Source organism: Carassius gibelio, chromosome B18 (genome assembly GCF_023724105.1).
Source record: "Carassius gibelio isolate Cgi1373 ecotype wild population from Czech Republic chromosome B18, carGib1.2-hapl.c, whole genome shotgun sequence".
Classification (NCBI taxonomy): Eukaryota; Metazoa; Chordata; class Actinopteri; order Cypriniformes; family Cyprinidae; genus Carassius; species Carassius gibelio.
Genome location: NC_068413.1, coordinates 4599538 through 4616998, shown reverse-complemented (window position 1 = coordinate 4616998; position 17461 = coordinate 4599538). Strand labels below are relative to the sequence as shown.

The following is a 17461-nucleotide window of genomic DNA, read 5'->3' as shown; positions in this document are numbered from 1 at the left end:
TAAATGTATAGGATATTAAAAATAGGATATTAAAGACCGTTTTAAATGACTATTGCAAAAAAATATATATATATATTCTCTTAACAGACGGCCCTGTCATAATATATTGCTTTACAGATCTGGCACTTTTGCTACTCATATATGTTGACGCCACAATTTTGGAATTCATTAACATTTCATTTTGCATATAATGTCTGATAAAGCAGTGTTGTGAGCAGAGCGCTGCTTTGTGTACAGCCCTTACCTGGGAAACCTCTATTTCTCCCGCTCTAAGTGCATCCTGCTGGCATATAATGAATTTGCATATATGCCACCACAAATAGAGTGTAAAGGTCACTGCACACAGAGTCAGGTGTTTTTATTTATTAATTTAATTTATTAATCTTTTCCCATCAAAATGCTTGTTATGGATGCCGAAAACATAGAAAATGTAATCTTATCCAGAACAAACGTTTTGGAGGCAGTGTGTAAATGTGATTTACACAATGTGAGGAGTATTTATGTTTTGACGAGCAAAAATGTTGGACTCACTGTGCAAAGACCTTAGGTCTGTGGGAAACACTGTAAGTATATGTATATATACATACACACATTTTAGACTATGCTTTAAAACAGGAAAACAATGGCAATGTGTTAAGACAAACTAAAACTTAAGTAAACTTATTTTTTTTGTGATTTATTTTTCTTCCATAATTGGGCTTCCCAGTACATTTAACTTGTTTAAGGGAGGGTGGGGGTTCAGGAGGCAGGCATGTGGCAGGCAATGGAGAAGAAGCATGGTCCATAGTGCCAGGGTGGAGTGGATGAAGGAAGGAGCCAAGGAGGAGCCTAGAGCACGAGGAGCCAGTTGGTACTTCAGAGGCCAGCCAGGATAGCGGCCCATGGTGGAGTCCACAGCCGGAGGAACCATGGTGGAGAAGGGCCGACAACACCAGGGGGCCGACTGACAGAGACTTGAATGAGGAGCCCAGGATGGAGCCATGCAGATGGAGAGCCAGGGTGACACGGAGGATCCAGTGGGCCAATGTGTAGCTGAGGGCTGAGGTGACCGAGGCGGGGCTTCATAATACTGTGGCAGAGCTGGAGCAACTGAGGATGGAAGCGGAGCCGAAGGGAAGGAGCCTGACAGAGCTGGAGGGATGGAGTGACGAGGCGAAGCCAGAGGAGTGGAGTCCCGAGGCGGCGGAGTGTCGAGTGACTTGGAGTGACTGACCAAGATGGAGCCGGAGGGACGAGGGAGCCTGGTGGAGCTGGTGGGATGACGGGCCATGGTGGAGACAAGGGAGCTAAGAGTCCAGGGCTCAGAGGCTGGGGGCGTAGACAGGGGATCATCATGCCAAGGCGGAACTGCAGACTGGAACTTCCGAGGTGGATCAGAGCACCCAGATGGCACTGACTGAGGGTGAGCTGAGGGACTGACAGGCAGCAGCAGAGATAGGGTGTAGGAACTGGCTGGTTTAAGAGAAGGCGGGAGAATGAGGCTGGAAGGGAAACCAGTAGGACTTGAGCTGGACAGAACCAGCGGATACGTAGGAGATTCAGGGCTGGGCGGAATCAGTGGAGACACAGGAGAACTGGATAATGCCTCCCCAAACCAGTCTATTAAATTCATCTGGAAAATGTCCATAAGTTCCTCATAGTACTTCCCAGAAACCGGCTGCAGCTCACCTTCAGTGGCAGGAGTGTGGGCAGGGCTTCCCTCCAAGCCCTCAATTTCGCAGGCTCAGGCTCTCCATCTGTCCATCCATTCGGCTCTGGCAATAGCACCATGCAGCAGGATGACGGCTGGTTGGTTTCTGGTTTGGGAGTGGGGCAGACAGAGAAATATAGTTCATTAGTCTCCAGCACCCACTCCACACATGCGGCAATGTTGTCCCGAGGACCACTTCTGGAGAGGTGTGACTTGGACCGCTCACTGTTGCTGGAGATGGATAGTGCCTTAGGCACACCAATTCCAAGAAATCCCTGGTGTGAGTTTCTAGGGAGCGGTCCCTCTACTCCAGGCATAATGTACAAATGTACGAGGACGAAGGAGATCAACAGAAAGGTATTTTTATCAGAATATCCAGGAGACAGGTAAATAAATCCAAATCAGATCAATGAATAAACATGAACAAGAACGGACCACATACCAAACAGAAAGAAGACTTTAAATAAGTCAGCTGACCAGGGGAAAACAGGTGGAGGGAGTTTACTAATAATGACTAATGTGCAAATTAATCAAAAACAATAGAAACAAACAAGGCAGGAGAAAGGGAATCAGAAAAACTAAACAAAAACAGATTGTGACCATAAAAATATAGTTGAATGGAGCTGAAATTTAAATTTTATACACTCAAGAAAATCTCTTCAAGTTATAAGTCATTGCATGCACAAATCATAATTTCTAGCACAAGTCAGACAACTGTCTTTTCTCTCCCCTCATTCACGTCATTCTCGCCAGCTCAGCTATGGCAAACTGACGCACAGCATGTAGGATTTTTATGCTAAAGAAACTAAAAATAAACAGACGCCCCGGCACAGCCTCTCATATTTTTATTGGCGTGAGTTTCCTGATACAGATGAAGGTCTGCTACAGTAGTACTGGCATACTGTGGGTCAGTTTTAAGCTATAACTTTTATCTCCCTCAGTGGCATAAAACAAACACTGCATTCAAGTAATTCCTCAAATCGAAGCAGGGACTGAACACAGAAGAGAATGACAAAGCACAGAAAAGGACTTTTATCTCTTCTTGTTGGATAGAAAAAAACATTAATGTCTAAAGGATTCTTTATAACTTGTCAGCACTATCAAAAACATATTCTAAAAAAACATGGTATCTAATCAAAGTTGCTACTGATGTTGTAAAGCCCAGTTGAGATTTATCATTCGTCTACAACTGCGGACAAAGTATGCATGCCTTTTAACAATCCATGTGTCAGTGCACTTACATGAGTAACAACATGTTGTTACTTTTAACAGTTGTTTCTTTTATGCCTCACTCACTTTATAGCATCATGCGTTTATCTGGCCCAGAAATAAGTATGTGTGTGTGTTTCAGAGCGTGGCACCACACTGGTGTTGTCAGCGTAACTCCAGTGATAAGCTAAAATGTGTTTTGCTCATGCTATCACTGTTGAGATCAGAGAGTTAACGCCTTATTGACTTATCAAACCTTTGAAGCCGCAGCTGCAGTCAAGCAATCAAACACAACCACAGGTAGAGGTATAGGGCACTCACAGCATGAAACAGTGGTGAACAAATACCACTAGACAAGCAGACAGTTACAATGAGGTACCAGGTAAAATCTCAGACCTTAGTCGTCAAGTCCTTATTTTACCTTTCATTATGAAATGGTAATTTTGTTCTAGAACGACTGACACAGCAAAATATACAGAACTATGCTCATAAACAAACAAATGCAGATGTACATGCAATGCATACAACTAGATTTTTACATGTGAGAAGTAGGGGTTACAGATATGAACCAAATCTTACATTATGATATGAGAATTTTAAAGTTACTTTAGCTTGAAATAAAGTTATGATATAAAAATGTAAGATACTGTTGAAATTAGGGCTGCTCTTGACTAATGATTTTTCTGGTCGACTAGTAGTCATTCATTTGAATCATTATAATGAGCCTTTAATTGAATACATAGCCTAATAAGTACTCAAGTCCATGCATAAAGCTTGCTACAGTGCATTGGCAGAAGTAATGAGTATGAATGTTTCAGGGAAAAACAGTAAGGAGACTGCATTAACATATTAATCATTTGAAAAACTAGTGCTTTTTGTTTTCGGATTAAGAGATGAAGTCGGATGTTCAAGTTCACAGTTTCCTTTCATTATTTTACAATTGTGAGTGCACACAAATAAATGTAGAGTCTTTACAGATTTGAATGATGTATTACTCTAACCTATATGACCAAAAATGAGGGATTATTTTTAAATCAAGTGAGCACACCAGTGCTTCCATCTGTTGGCAGTGAGCGAGCTGCTGTTCAGCTTCCGCACACATATAGCGAACATTTCTCTAGGTTAACATTAGATTGAGTGTCTTAAAACTGGAGAAGATTTGACATGCCCTGACTCACTTTGCTTTTTTTGAGTTGCTTATAAACATTTTAATGGCTAAAGTTTAATAACACTGTAATCAGCACAAACTGGTCTTCAATAATATGTGAGCATTTTAAAGTCAATGAAATTAGGCCATAAAACAAGACTTTTGAGAACTAAATCTTGAAGTCTAGAGTTTTTGATTCAAAATGATATGAAAATCATCTTACGCACTCATTCACAGAAAACTAAATATTGATTTAAATTTTCGAAGATACTTTTTGTATAGAAAAGGTATGCGAGGAGGCATGAATGATCATGCATAATGCTGTGATTCCTACATGGGATGACAAAGGGCCACATAATGAGCTGATTAATGAGCATTTCAGTGAGGTATGTATCCAAATATAGTTTTTTACCTTTGCAAATTTTTTGTCTATAACAATTAAAATCAGCTTCATATAAAAACAATAGACGTCTAGGACATATATAATTTAGAAAGCGAAGAGTGTATGTGTGCTTCTAGTTAATACAAAATACAAAATGTGCATACTGCTGCTGTGATATGCAGCACAAACTTTATGTACTCTTAATCAGTCACATGCACAGTCTAAATATTGACCTCATACAAGTGAGTTGTAAACCTCTCATCACATTCCTACATGTACTTCAGAATGTATCCTTTAAAAATGATAAATGTTCGAGCAGATGTTTCAAATAAATACATAGAAATTCAGCAAAACACTAAAGATTTAATAGATAGTTTTAGAAATAAATCATGTACATAGAGCAATGTAATAGCTTTTTGGAATAAACAATGCTAAATAAAGTTTGAAAGTTGAACAAAGACAAACTTTACCTTTGTAGCCGAGTTTAACTCTTGGCACACTCTCCTTCATAGAGTTCACCTCCGGGAGAGAGAAGAAAAGCATGACCAATGCAGACCACCAGACACTGGAGAACCACCCCATCCGGAGATGCTGATGTCTGTTCCTCTGTCTTTGTTTGTCTGGTTCCTCAGCAGTCTTCATGATGAGAGGGGAGAGTTCTGCTGCTGTGGACCTGTGATGGAGAGGACAGTTAGATTGAGTAATCTAAGGGAGTGGCTGAGCATCTCTGTGGGAGGTGTGTCAGTGTATGTATGTGTGTGCGTGTGTGTTTGAGGTCTTGTTAAATCCAAAGCAAATGTTCAGCTGCTTTACTGTGGACTCTTTCAGGCATGTCTATGCATTTTAGCAGCTCTGCATCAGCTGCTGCTCCATTCAAGTCCTTTCTTTTGTCCACCAACACACATACTTTGTCCCTCTCTTTCTATATCTGTTTGTCTCTAAACAAATGGTCAGCTTGATGAGGGCAGCCACTTTCAGCCTTCTTTCAAATGCCTTTCTTTTATTTTCTCACATCATCTTTCATCTGCTCTGTCTCCGTCTCCTTTTCTCACTTCTTCAACAAACAGTATTCGGCTGGGGCGACAATCAGATCTGGATCTCTGCTTCATTAGTCAACAGAGTGCCATGAAATTGTGGGAGAAAGTAAGAAAACTGTAGTCGTCAGTCTTTATTAGGAGATTTCCTTCAGCAGGGAATCATTTAGAACAAGGATTCACACACTTCAGATCAGGGCCTCTCAAAACAGTCCTATTATTTTTAATGAAAGAACGAGTGAAAGAGGGAATGAAAAGGGGGCATGGAGGGACTTATACTATGTTGTTCAACAACCAGCTAGTGAATTTAGGAGACTTTTCACCCCGAGGGTTTGAGAGTTCTGACAGTGTGCTGTGCTTTTGGCATGCTGACAGTAAAATCCTCCCTGAGAAGTTTCATTTCACATTCATCTTTTAAAGCATAGTTTTTTTTTTCCAAAGCACCAAATATATATACATAATCTTTGACAATAAATTTCCAAGAGAATTACTGTCAGACTTCTAATCACCTACCAAATAATGTCGCCATTATTATGCATTATATATCTATATATTATGAGGACTATGACAGTACAGTGCAAAAAAAAAAAAAAACTGGGCTATTTAATTAGACCCAGTTTGGGTTGATAATCATTAATAAGCAGAAACCAAATTATTCAAGTGTGTAAATGTTTCTAGCGTTTATTACAGGCTTTCTGTGTGTTTCCTGATGGCACTCAAAGCTAAATGCTTTGGCCACATAAGGACTATTGTGGTTGGTGAAAAAGAAAAACTGAACCAAATAACTGGTTAAATTTAGTCTTAAACCCAAGGTATTCAATATTTCTTCAGCAATGTTCTCTGAAAGTTTAAAAAAAAGCAACTTCAATTAACGGTATAAGTAACTTGATTTGTCATATATCATATACATTTTATTTTTACTATTGCTTATATTTGTTTTCCAGTCTGTGTTGTTACCGTAATTATTCTGCATGTGTTTGTTTTTGTTTGTATGTGTTTGTTTAGATTGCAGCATATTTATTTGATGAACATTAATCACCATAATGTATTTAATGCAAATAGTGTTCATATATTTCAAAGACCTACTGCAACCAAAACACATCTAGTTATAAGGCATCTGATAAAGCTATACATTGTCACGAAGGAATGTCCCTCTAATACTGCACATCTATCAACATCAGACAAACATATCTCTAACTCTAACATTAAGATAAGTCAGATTTGTCTGTTTATTTAAGGAACAAGGCGGCAACACAGATAGCTTTGATTATGATGGATCATACTGCATTCATGACATGTAGAGCAGAGATTTAAAGGGGCTGAGGGAGCGATCTCAGAGAGCAAGTGTCATGAGGATATCAGCATGGGGGCTCTCGGGTAATGCCTAAGTCTTGTAAGTTCATGTATCAAACAATAGAACTTCTTTCCAAAGTTTTTAAATGCTTTCTTCCTCCTCCACAAAGACACATTTATCCTATTCTTATACATCACAGCTATTGTCTCTTGCAAACATCTCCTGGATGGATTCTTCCACCTACCACAGACTATGATTTTACTGTTCAGCTTTACAGAAGGTCAGTCCAAGTTCATTATTATGAGCTCAGGTTACGTATTTTTGTTATTCTTGGCAGGGGTCAATCTTTTTTGCTGTAGTTGTAGTCGGGTGTAAGGGTTACCCTTCGCTCTGTGTAAATAATTCTCATATCAGCATAAGCAAACGCAGACACCAAAGCCATGTTATGTTTTCATAATCATAACATGCACCTTAAATTTGTCTGTGTAGCAAGTAATTCGTATCAAGTTCAAGGTGGTGGTTGGGTTTTAGAGAACATAATAATATCCTATCTTTTAACCCCATATGTTTCTGGCTCCAATATCTTATATAGCCCAGTTTCATTATATTACATTTACCTCCCATGGATCTTAGAATTTCAGCTCCCATGGCTGCAAGCTGTACAGCTACTGTTGTACAGAACAATTAAAAAGCTAAAAATAATATTGTTATAAGTAACGGAAATATGGTTTTGTTGCAGCCAGAGATGGTAAAAAAAAAAAATGTCTGATTGAACTGAAATGCAGCTAAATTAGTTTGGCAGCATTCATTTATTATTTCACATGACTATAATTGTACTCTAATGACTGAAGTTGAATTATTCAAAATAAAGCAAAGGCTATTTATACTAAGCGTAAAAAAACACAAAGTCGTAGATACTGTTTGCACAAAGTATAAATGCCAACAAACAGAATTTCTTTGCACTACTGTTAAGTGCAAATAGTTTGCAAATGATCAGAAACAGTACTAGTAGCAACAGCTCTGATCATGTGATCTCAACATGGCATACATCCCACAAAGACATTTATTCTAGAAAACTGACACAATTTGGTCATCTATACTATATCTCACGTGAGAATAATTTTAATTATATTTTATGAAATTTACGTTTATGAAATTTGTTCATGTGTAAAACTTGAAAACTTTTAAATTTACATTGTCAAAATGTGCTGCATGGTTTGTAACTATGGGTAAAATCAGTTAAAAGTAAAAGTTAGGCAATAAATAAACAAACATGACAGGCATTTACTCACACAGAATGAAATCAAAAGTTGGTTTACAAAAACACCATTTATTTCAGTCATAACTTCACTAAAATCTATGTATAGGCTACATGTTTCTATGACACAGTAATGTGTATAAAATCCATCTCAATACCTATAATGAAAACATTTGTTAAATCTTATTTCCCTCATTTGTTGTAAATACATTATATTTGCCTCAGGGCATTACTGAATGACGGACAGCTTACAGAGAAAGGAAAAGCAGACCTTTACTTGAACTCTACGAATAGTTTTCATATGACAGTTTGGGCAGTCCTTTGGCCTCAATTTAAACGCCCAATCACACGGCACAAAAGCAGACACATACTGCCGATGTCATAACGATGCTATCTCAAATTTCATTTCTAATCCTCAACAACTGTTTCCTACACTCTATAAGTCTGACTTAAGGCAGTTTTTATATATATATCCACATGAAGGTTATCATCATCATCTATGGACTGTTGGTAGAGGCAACTGAAAAGGATATCAAGTATCGCCACATTGTTGGACAGAGGAAAGAGTACAGATAAAAAGCTTTCAATTGTTCTGCAGACTTTTAAAAGGAAACTCTGTATTTAGTCATGTTTATTTGAGCCAAGTCCATGTTTAATGATATATTTTTAAGCCCCCTTCTCATCTTTAAAGGAGGAAAGGTTTTAACTTTCATACCTGCACTTAGCTCAGAGAGTACCAGGTGCATATCTAATGACAGAGAGCAGAAAGAGAGCGGTGAAGAAATTCCTCTCTGCCAACATTCCCAAACCTCATTATATGCCCGGAATACCTGACACTGTCTGTCTGTCTGTGAGTGACAGGTTTAGGGAATTATGGGTAACTCAATACATCCTGAGAGGAACCTCCATAGCCGTAATGGAGAGCAGACAAAGTGCTCAGCTAATGTCTCCTGTCAATTAGCTGTGTTTTGAGTGAACAGACTAAAAACTGTACTGTTATCCACACATAGGTGAAGAGGGGGTAGATGGTGTAAGGTTTAGGGCTTTTGAAGGAAGGATAAGGATGAGGTGTTTGACATTGTTCTAAGTTTTTATCAAGAGTGTTCAGGTGTGTAAGGACGCTGACCGGAGCCCTTTGAGGGAGACAAGGCTGAACATAACATTTCAGTCAATCATTTTAAGATACAGACTAGGGATGTCAACGATTAATCGATGATTGATTAATTGTCGATAAGAGATGCAATCGATTAAGGCTATCGATGGTCGGTTAACCGATTCAATGTTGGGCTGCGTGCGGCTCATGCGCACTCAACACGTGCGAGCGGCTGTGAGTGACGGTGACGATATATAAAAGCATCATCATTGATTCACAATGTACAAATTAAGCTTTTAATGTGATTTAAACTTTAAAGTATATTAAAATAGAAACAACATAAAAGTTCTTCAACATTAAATTGTTCTTCAACTGTTTTATATCGTGCGCTTTGCAGGGCTGCGGGACACAGTGACAGGACAGATAGAATTCATTCCTACAACTTGTTAATTCATTCCTACGAATTATTAATGTGGCAAGTGTCCATGTTTCATTAATTTTTGTTCCCTAAATAACCCATGATTTAAGTGAAATAAGGGAACAAATTAATAAATCGAACGAATTCTTAATTCATGAAATCTTTAATTTCCCTTCCCATGTTTACCACAGTAAGAGATGCGAAAACAGTTATTAAAAGCGAAAGATAATAAAATAAACCTGGGAAATTAGAGGGTTAGACTATGAAGATTTAGGAAAAGAAACAATGCCTAAATATAGCCTACTGAATTTGTGGAAATTCGTGACCAACCGGCAAACCAGAACAAAGCCGCGTAAATGAAGACTATGGGGTCCAAAAGCATGGTCGCGAGCTAACATTTTCCAGTTAACCTATTATTCCTCTAATAAACAAAGCTTTTATACCACACTTGTCATAATCAGATCTTATCATTTCTAAATAAATAATTGCTGGATTCAAAACAGCGATTAATAGGCGCTGTGACCGACACATTCCCGGAGCATTCACTGCTGTCACTAAACGGTGACGCCGAGCATCGTTCACAAGTGTCTGCATGGACCTGACTAGGGCACAGGTTCTAAGCCCTGGGACAAAATGGGATGCTTTAAGGAAAATGTATAGCCTACTAAGTAATAGGCCCAAAATAAAAATAACAATTTGTTTTCATGTTTTTTTTTTTTTTTTTTTTACATCGGCTGTGCGAAATATATCCGACTTAAATAGGCTAATTAAGATTAACGGATTTAAAACAGAAGTGTGGGCGCGTTTTTGCTCATATGAAGAGGATCATCTTTTCCGTCTATATGCGAATGCGTGTTAAGTACAAGCCTAGTTTACATTATAAATAATAGTTTAACATTCAAATACATTGCGAATATGGAAACATTTCGATTTGTGCCGAATGAGACATGAGCAATAACCTCCAAATAAATCTAGCCAAAGCCGCGCTCGCTCATCCTCGTATGCACGCATGCACTGTCACGATCTAATGCGCTGTATGCCGGATTTTTAAAAATCTGACATTTTCTAGGACAGAATCCAGCAGGATCAAATTAATGTGAGCAACTGTGTTTTGGTGCAGCAGCGCCGATGTAGTTCACTTAATGTGCAGCGCAGTCACACGCGCTCCACATTTCGGATAATTTTATACAATAATGTCAGTTGAAAACATTGCAATTGTGCTTTAAAATACAACAACGAGCACCACAAAACCATTTAAAGATGCGCGTTCAGCGTTCTCCGTGCGGGATTGGAAACTGTCAACAAAGTAAAATGACCTCAAAAGTATGGCGCAATCTCTTCATTTTATCAAATGATCATAATCGCATCTATTCATTTTATAATCCTGCTACTAGCATTTTATTCAGACTAAAACCTCTTTAATTCAAGTGAGAAAGCGTTTTGTGTGTGTGTGTGTGTGGCTTTTGCACATCCTGTCATACCGCTGACTGCGTGCCTGCAATAGACGCATTTTGCAGTATTATGGTTAACGATTAATCGATTAATTGATCGTTAATTTAAACGACGATCGATCATGGAAATAATCGAAATTTGACATCCCTAATACAGACATTCACACACTAAAAACATTATCAATAAAAAACAGGAACTTATGTAATACTATTGGTGTGTTCATGAGGCCTTTTTTAGTGGCTCTGCTCAGGTAAGTTTGAAATTAGTTTGAGAACACTCTGTGTATAAGAAGATGGATTAGTTTTTAGAAATGAGCATTGTCTAAGTAACTTGTGCTACATGGCTAACCAGTTTAAGTTATTTTAGATTTAGTCCGAGAGTTTTCTGATCCTCCATTGAAAGTGTATGTACAGTATACTATCCATGTCCAGAAAGGTAATAAAAACATCATCAAAGTAGTCCATGTGACATCAGAGGGCTGACAATCCCTCTGAGTCAAAGTAAACATAAATCCCGCTGTAATTCATTTACTCAAATAGTACACTGACTGAACTGCTGTGAAGAGAGAACTAAAGATGAACACCGAGCTGAGCCAGATAACAAACGAAAGACTGACTTGTTCTCGAGTGTATAAGAAGATGGATTAGTTTTTAGCAATGTGCATTGTCAAATACGATCGCTTACTCTTCATCAAAGAAGTGAACACTAAACTTTCTATGAAACTGAGCTTCTTCAACTAGCTTTGTGTAACAGTCCACTATTGAATTGGCTCACTAAATGGTATTTCAAATTGTTAGGTGTGCCATTAATTTTCTAAACAAGATGATTTTCGTATGGTGGAAGATTACACTGAAGAGCAACACAGAGAAAACCTAAATAATATAGACATGGGCCAACCACACCCTGGCAACCACCTAGCAATGCCACAACAACCACTTGATGGCTACTTTTACACATCAAGCATCACTTTTTCTTTATAAAAACAAACAACAAGAAAAAAAACTGCACTATGGCACAGTCTTCTGCCTTCTTAATGAGTCAAGAAACCTAGAATTTAAAAGAATCATGGTTGGTTTGTCTTACTGGCTCATATACTGCTAATGTAGTGAGGAGAGACAGTGAGGCGAGTCAAACAGAGAGGAAATGTATGAGGGAGAGACATAAGTCTAAGAAATCAGTAGCACTTCTGTGCTAGAGCCTTTTAACACCCAGGTGGCACTATGCTCCTAGAACGTACAGTAAACACACTTAGACACGGACTCACACACACACACACACACACACAGCAACTAAAATCCATCACTCTGCCACTTACTGCCCCACTTTGATTTTTCAGCAGAGGAAATTCAGCTCCCCACCCTCTGTGGTATCATGTTTTCCTTTCCAAATAAATGTCAGAGGTCCAGCTTGCAGAGTTAAGCAAAGCAAAACATTATATTGAGAATATAAATACAACTAGGGATGGGCATTCGATTAAATTTTCTTAGTCGATCGTCGGGAGAATTAACGATCGACTATCGATTAATCATTAATATTTTTATAATATAATTAATTATTTAATTTTTATAATAAAAAAATGCAATGAATACAAAAATACAGCGTGTTTTTCCTCGGTGAGACCTTTATTAAAAGATCAACTTGTGGCAGACAGTTAAACTACGTTCAGGCAAACCGAACATATATCCGCGTGCATATGCAGTGCTCTAAAGCAGCGGAACCTGCAGCTGCTAGCAGGCGTTCTTAAAGCCTCATGAAAATTTGCCGGGATGCATAGGTACATCATTTGAGTCGTGGCCGTGTTGTACTTAAACACGGCATCGCAATGTTTGCAGTTAACTAGTTCGCTTTTTAAATCAAAATGGTCCCACGCCACACTTCGCCGTGACATCTTCATGATTATTCTTTGAAATCAAAACGGAAGATCACAGATAACCGAGTAGGGTGTCAAATATTGCCCCATGGTGGTAAAATATTTAATTGCTGCCACACAGTGAAATTCATTTAATTGCTTGAAGACTCGCACTACGCAACGCAACCTGCATTAGATAAAAAAAATGCTTTAGATTAATCGATAACAAATTAACATGATCGAGGAAAATCTTAACGATCAATTATCGATCGTCGATTAATCATGCCCATCCCTAAATACAACTATACTTTATTGCATGTGTGCCTACGCAAAACAGCTACACTCATGTTTTACCATTAAATTACATTTTTTAATATTGTTTTCAATTTAGATATATGAACTGCTAATATGTATTTTAATCAATACTTAATAAGAAACACGCACATTCATATAGTCTGTAAAGAGTGTATACGACATCTGTGGCTTATGACTGAGACTTTCTCCTGGTCTCACCCCATAAAACCGCAGGGTGCATGAGCGATAGTTTCCATAAAGTCTGTGTGCATCACAGAGAGGTATTATCCAGCCCGTTAACACGGTACAAATGCCACTTGGAAGAAAAAGAGCCCCCTCTCATCCACTCAAGTACTACATTCAGGCTTGCTTTCGTCCTCTTACTCTACTGAGGAAGCGCAGAGTCGAGAGTTAATGCCAATCCAAGCTCAGCTGTTGGCGTGCATGTGTGAGGAGGACCAGAGGCTGACTGAGAATCTCCCATCTTTCATTCCCCTTGACAGACACCACAGACACGCTTTTACTCCCATCATACATTCCTCACCAGCAAATCTGGCCAGCCATTTGAAAACAAACCTTATCTGTTTTATAACCTTATTAATCTTTTCCTTAATTTAAAGCTGCCTATGAAATAAAAATGGGAGTTTAAAGGCTTAAATCCATGTTTTGAGGCCTTCAGTATGCTAGAAAGTTGATACAAATGAGCAGATATCCAGAGCACACTTAAAACTTAGAGAAACTTGTAAACAAAACCTATTGATAGCCCACTCGGTTTCCGCGGGTCTTAAAAAAAAGTCTTAAAATTGCACAGGAAAGTCTTAATTTTGATTTCAAGAGATCTTAAATTTGGCGCAAAAAGATCAGGACTGCGATATGGCTGAATGTCATGATTAAACTTCAAAAGGCTAAAGTTATGATTTCATTAAGTAAACATGAGCACTGCACCTTCAAAGTCCCTGCTGTGCTGTTTTGTGTTCTGCTGTTACCAGGGATACCAAATGCTCCACCTGCTGAAATGCTCCACCTGCTGGCAGGGAATGAATGAGCATTTTCAATAAAACTTATTTTGTTCAGCGCTCAGACTAATGCAAAAATCGACCCATGTTTTAAACCTGCAAACACGCAGAGCTTTAAATGTGAACTGGTGGATCGATAAGAAGACAATGCATTATAGAAATCTAAAAAATATAGGGGTGGGCAATGTGCAAATAAATTATGCGCAAATATTATCGCAATTGTTGTTTTAACTATGTGCGATTTGATATTATGCAGTATATTGCAAAAAGCAAACAAAACGCCAACAACCATACTCCAAGATATAGGGCAGAAAATCTGTATATTTATATCATTTCATATAGTTAAAATCACACAAAGAGTGATGTTTTTTTCTCCAAGAGTCAGCATGATTTCAAATGTGATATTGATTTTATAGAACAGTTCAGTAAACAATGAGTTTATTATATTAAGAGACTTAACTTATTTCCTGTTTTTGCTCTATTTCTTCAACAAAAATAATCATTTTTTTTATAATTTCAAACATAAGTTTTCAATGTTCTATGTTTAAAATATCAAAACATTATTTATGCATTAAAAGTTAAAGTATTCCATGTCCCTCAGAGCTGAATTAAACAGTGTGTAAATGCATCTAAATTACACTTTTAATGCTGCTTCTGTGTTTCCTCTGCATTGCAAAGATCAATTTTGTTGATACTGATTAAATTTTCTTGGTAAAAAAAAAACAAATGCAGGAATTTGACTCAAAAGATGGTGCACACTTTTAGAAAAAAATGGCTTAAAGGTAAAAATGGCCATAAAACTAGTTTGAAATTATTAATTTCTATTATTGCTGTGAACTTTTTCAATAATAAAAAAGCACAATTAGAGATAAGATATCAGCACAATAGGACACTCTATAGCAAAATATCATGTAATTACCGTTATCGATCAAATCCCAGAAAATTATCGAGATATCATTTTTGTCGATATTGCTCTTATTTATATTATTTAATACAACATTTTATTGATAATATTTTTTTTAATCAATATAACAATTAATACTTCTGACTCTCAAAGGCTGAAATGTAAAGTTTAGCATTTTATAAAACGTTTTGTTTTTGTGAAAACTTGTATCTGATCTGTAAATTATGCTTTTTACAGTAATTTTACAGTTTAATATAGACATTGCCCAACCCCGCTCATATGGTATTAATTTTATTTGTGCAGGACTTAAAAAGGTCTTAAAACTGAGCTTAAAAATCCTGCAGAAACCCTGCCCACTGTGCCAAATGATACACTGAGCCTTTGTGGTCCTCCGCACACTCAATAATGCCACATACTCTGTCCTGGAACCTGCAGCAGTATGCACTTTTATGAAACTTAAAATTACATCATACGCCCCTCACAAGTCCCATTCCTCTAATACCACCTGCCACTGACTAGAAATGGCAAAATCACAATTCACAGCACTGAATAAAACCTAAGGCAAAACTACATTGGGGACAGGGGCGAAAATTGCTATTTAACTGCTATTGTTTTTATTAAAATATTAATTATAAATGAAAAAAAACATTTAAATATATTTATTATTGTAAATGTAAATAAAATAAATATATTTATAATAAAATAATAATTTAAATAAAAAAGGGTAATATATAATCATTTTATTTTATTATATATTATTAAATTTTGAAATGATTAATTAAAACTAAAATATGTAAATAAAATATAGTGTTAATAGAAAAAAGCAAGCATGAATGTTGATAAATGGATGTGTGCTTTTGCAAAGGTGCCGTTATACAATAGCTTCATGCACTTCTTTAAGTCAAACATTTTATTTAAACTAACTTCCACTGGCATATAAGTGTATAATGAAGTGCATCTTCTGAAATTAAACGTTTCCTAATATCACCTAAAAATGAGTGGAGAGGAGAAAAGGGGAGAGCCACGCAATAACATAATAATTGCAAATATTTATCCTCATGAGAGCAGCAATTCATTTTACACACTGGTGTCTTTATCATTTAGAGCAGACATGCCATTTTAGTGCTGGTGGCTTTAATATGAACGTAATAATAATCTAATCTTATATCTATCGAATGACTATCGCTTTCGACTCTAAGTTAGTCCGTCAAAATCAGAAGACACAAACTGTCATTCATTTGTTTGATCAACATCGAACAATGAAATGCAATGAAATGCTTTAATGTTAATAATAAACGGGTACCTGCGAGATCCGGTGTCTGTAGTTATTTTCTGGGAGTCTGAGGCGCAGTTTACACTTCAGGGTCCGTTATTATCCAAAGTCATGCTTGAAATGTCTGCAAGACGTGTCCACTGTTCCCAAACTAAGCTCTCTTCAACTTAATAAGGGGAGACACGTAAAACGAAAACAAATAAAAAGACTAATGAACTGTTCTCTGAGTGTGACTGGACTCTGAGTTTGGCTGAGGTATCCGCATCTGTGGAGCTCGTGGCTGCTGGCTGGCTGGCTCGAGCTGAGAGCGCCAATTAGCGCCGCGTGCACAGACGGGAGGGCGGGGAGCGCGAGAAAGCAGCGCACGCTTCAACATACTCATACGTCTCCTGTGAGTTGGAGATACTGACGTTTGTGCTGACAATTTTAACCGATTAAACAATGTTTCTTTTATTAAAAAAAAAAAAAAAAAAAAACTATTCGATTTGAATAAATCCTGACTGAAGGATACATTTTCCCTACTTGAAAATAAAACAATCTATTAATTAAGTCAAAATAGGTTGATGAATCGCTACTATTTCAAGAAGCCTCGATTGATGTAAAATGATGATGATGATGATGATGTCTGATGAGCACTGGCAGAAGTTTATAATGTAGCCTACTATAACATTTACAACAATTTATATGGCCCATTGAATGCTTAAATCTGATTGGCTGACGAACTTTTCTATGGCAGGGATCCTCAAATCTGGCCCACGTGATCCACTTTCCTGCAGAGCTTAGCTCTAACCCTAATCAAACACACCTGAGCATGCTACTGTAATCAATCACAGGTAGGTGCGTTTGATCAGGGTTGGAGCTAAACTCTACAGCGCATTGGGCCTCCAGGGCAAGATCTGAGGAACCCTGTTCTAAGGTGTGCAATTAAGTAAAGCGAATGTAGTTTCAGGCAGGTTTTGACCACATTACATGCCCATATCACTTCACCAAATGATTTCAGTTATTTCAAAGGTCCTTACAGCCTTAAACATCAAAATAACCAAAGGCCACTGACCAAAATAAACACATATAGTAAACAAAAGGCTAAAAACAACAGATGAGTCTTTTTGGCCCAAAATTACGTTTAGCTGTACGAATGTACATACTTA

At 37.6% G+C, this 17461-nt stretch overlaps 1 protein-coding gene across 2 annotated transcripts in view; it reads right to left on the bottom strand.

The window, feature by feature from the left end:
* Positions 1-16730, bottom strand: part of sema3d (sema domain, immunoglobulin domain (Ig), short basic domain, secreted, (semaphorin) 3D) — a 39138-nt gene extending 22408 nt beyond the window's left edge. Inside the window, exons 1-2 of one of the 2 annotated variants that reach the window (XM_052582139.1) lie at positions 16344-16730; positions 4899-5101 (exon numbers count right to left, since the gene is read on the bottom strand). In XM_052582139.1, coding sequence (XP_052438099.1) covers positions 4899-5070 — 172 coding nt within the window. In that variant the 5' untranslated portion in view covers positions 5071-5101; positions 16344-16730. The remainder of the gene's footprint in view (positions 1-4898; positions 5102-16343) is intronic. The other variant, XM_052582140.1, reaches the window with a different exon arrangement.
* Positions 16731-17461: the final 731 nt, after the last annotated feature.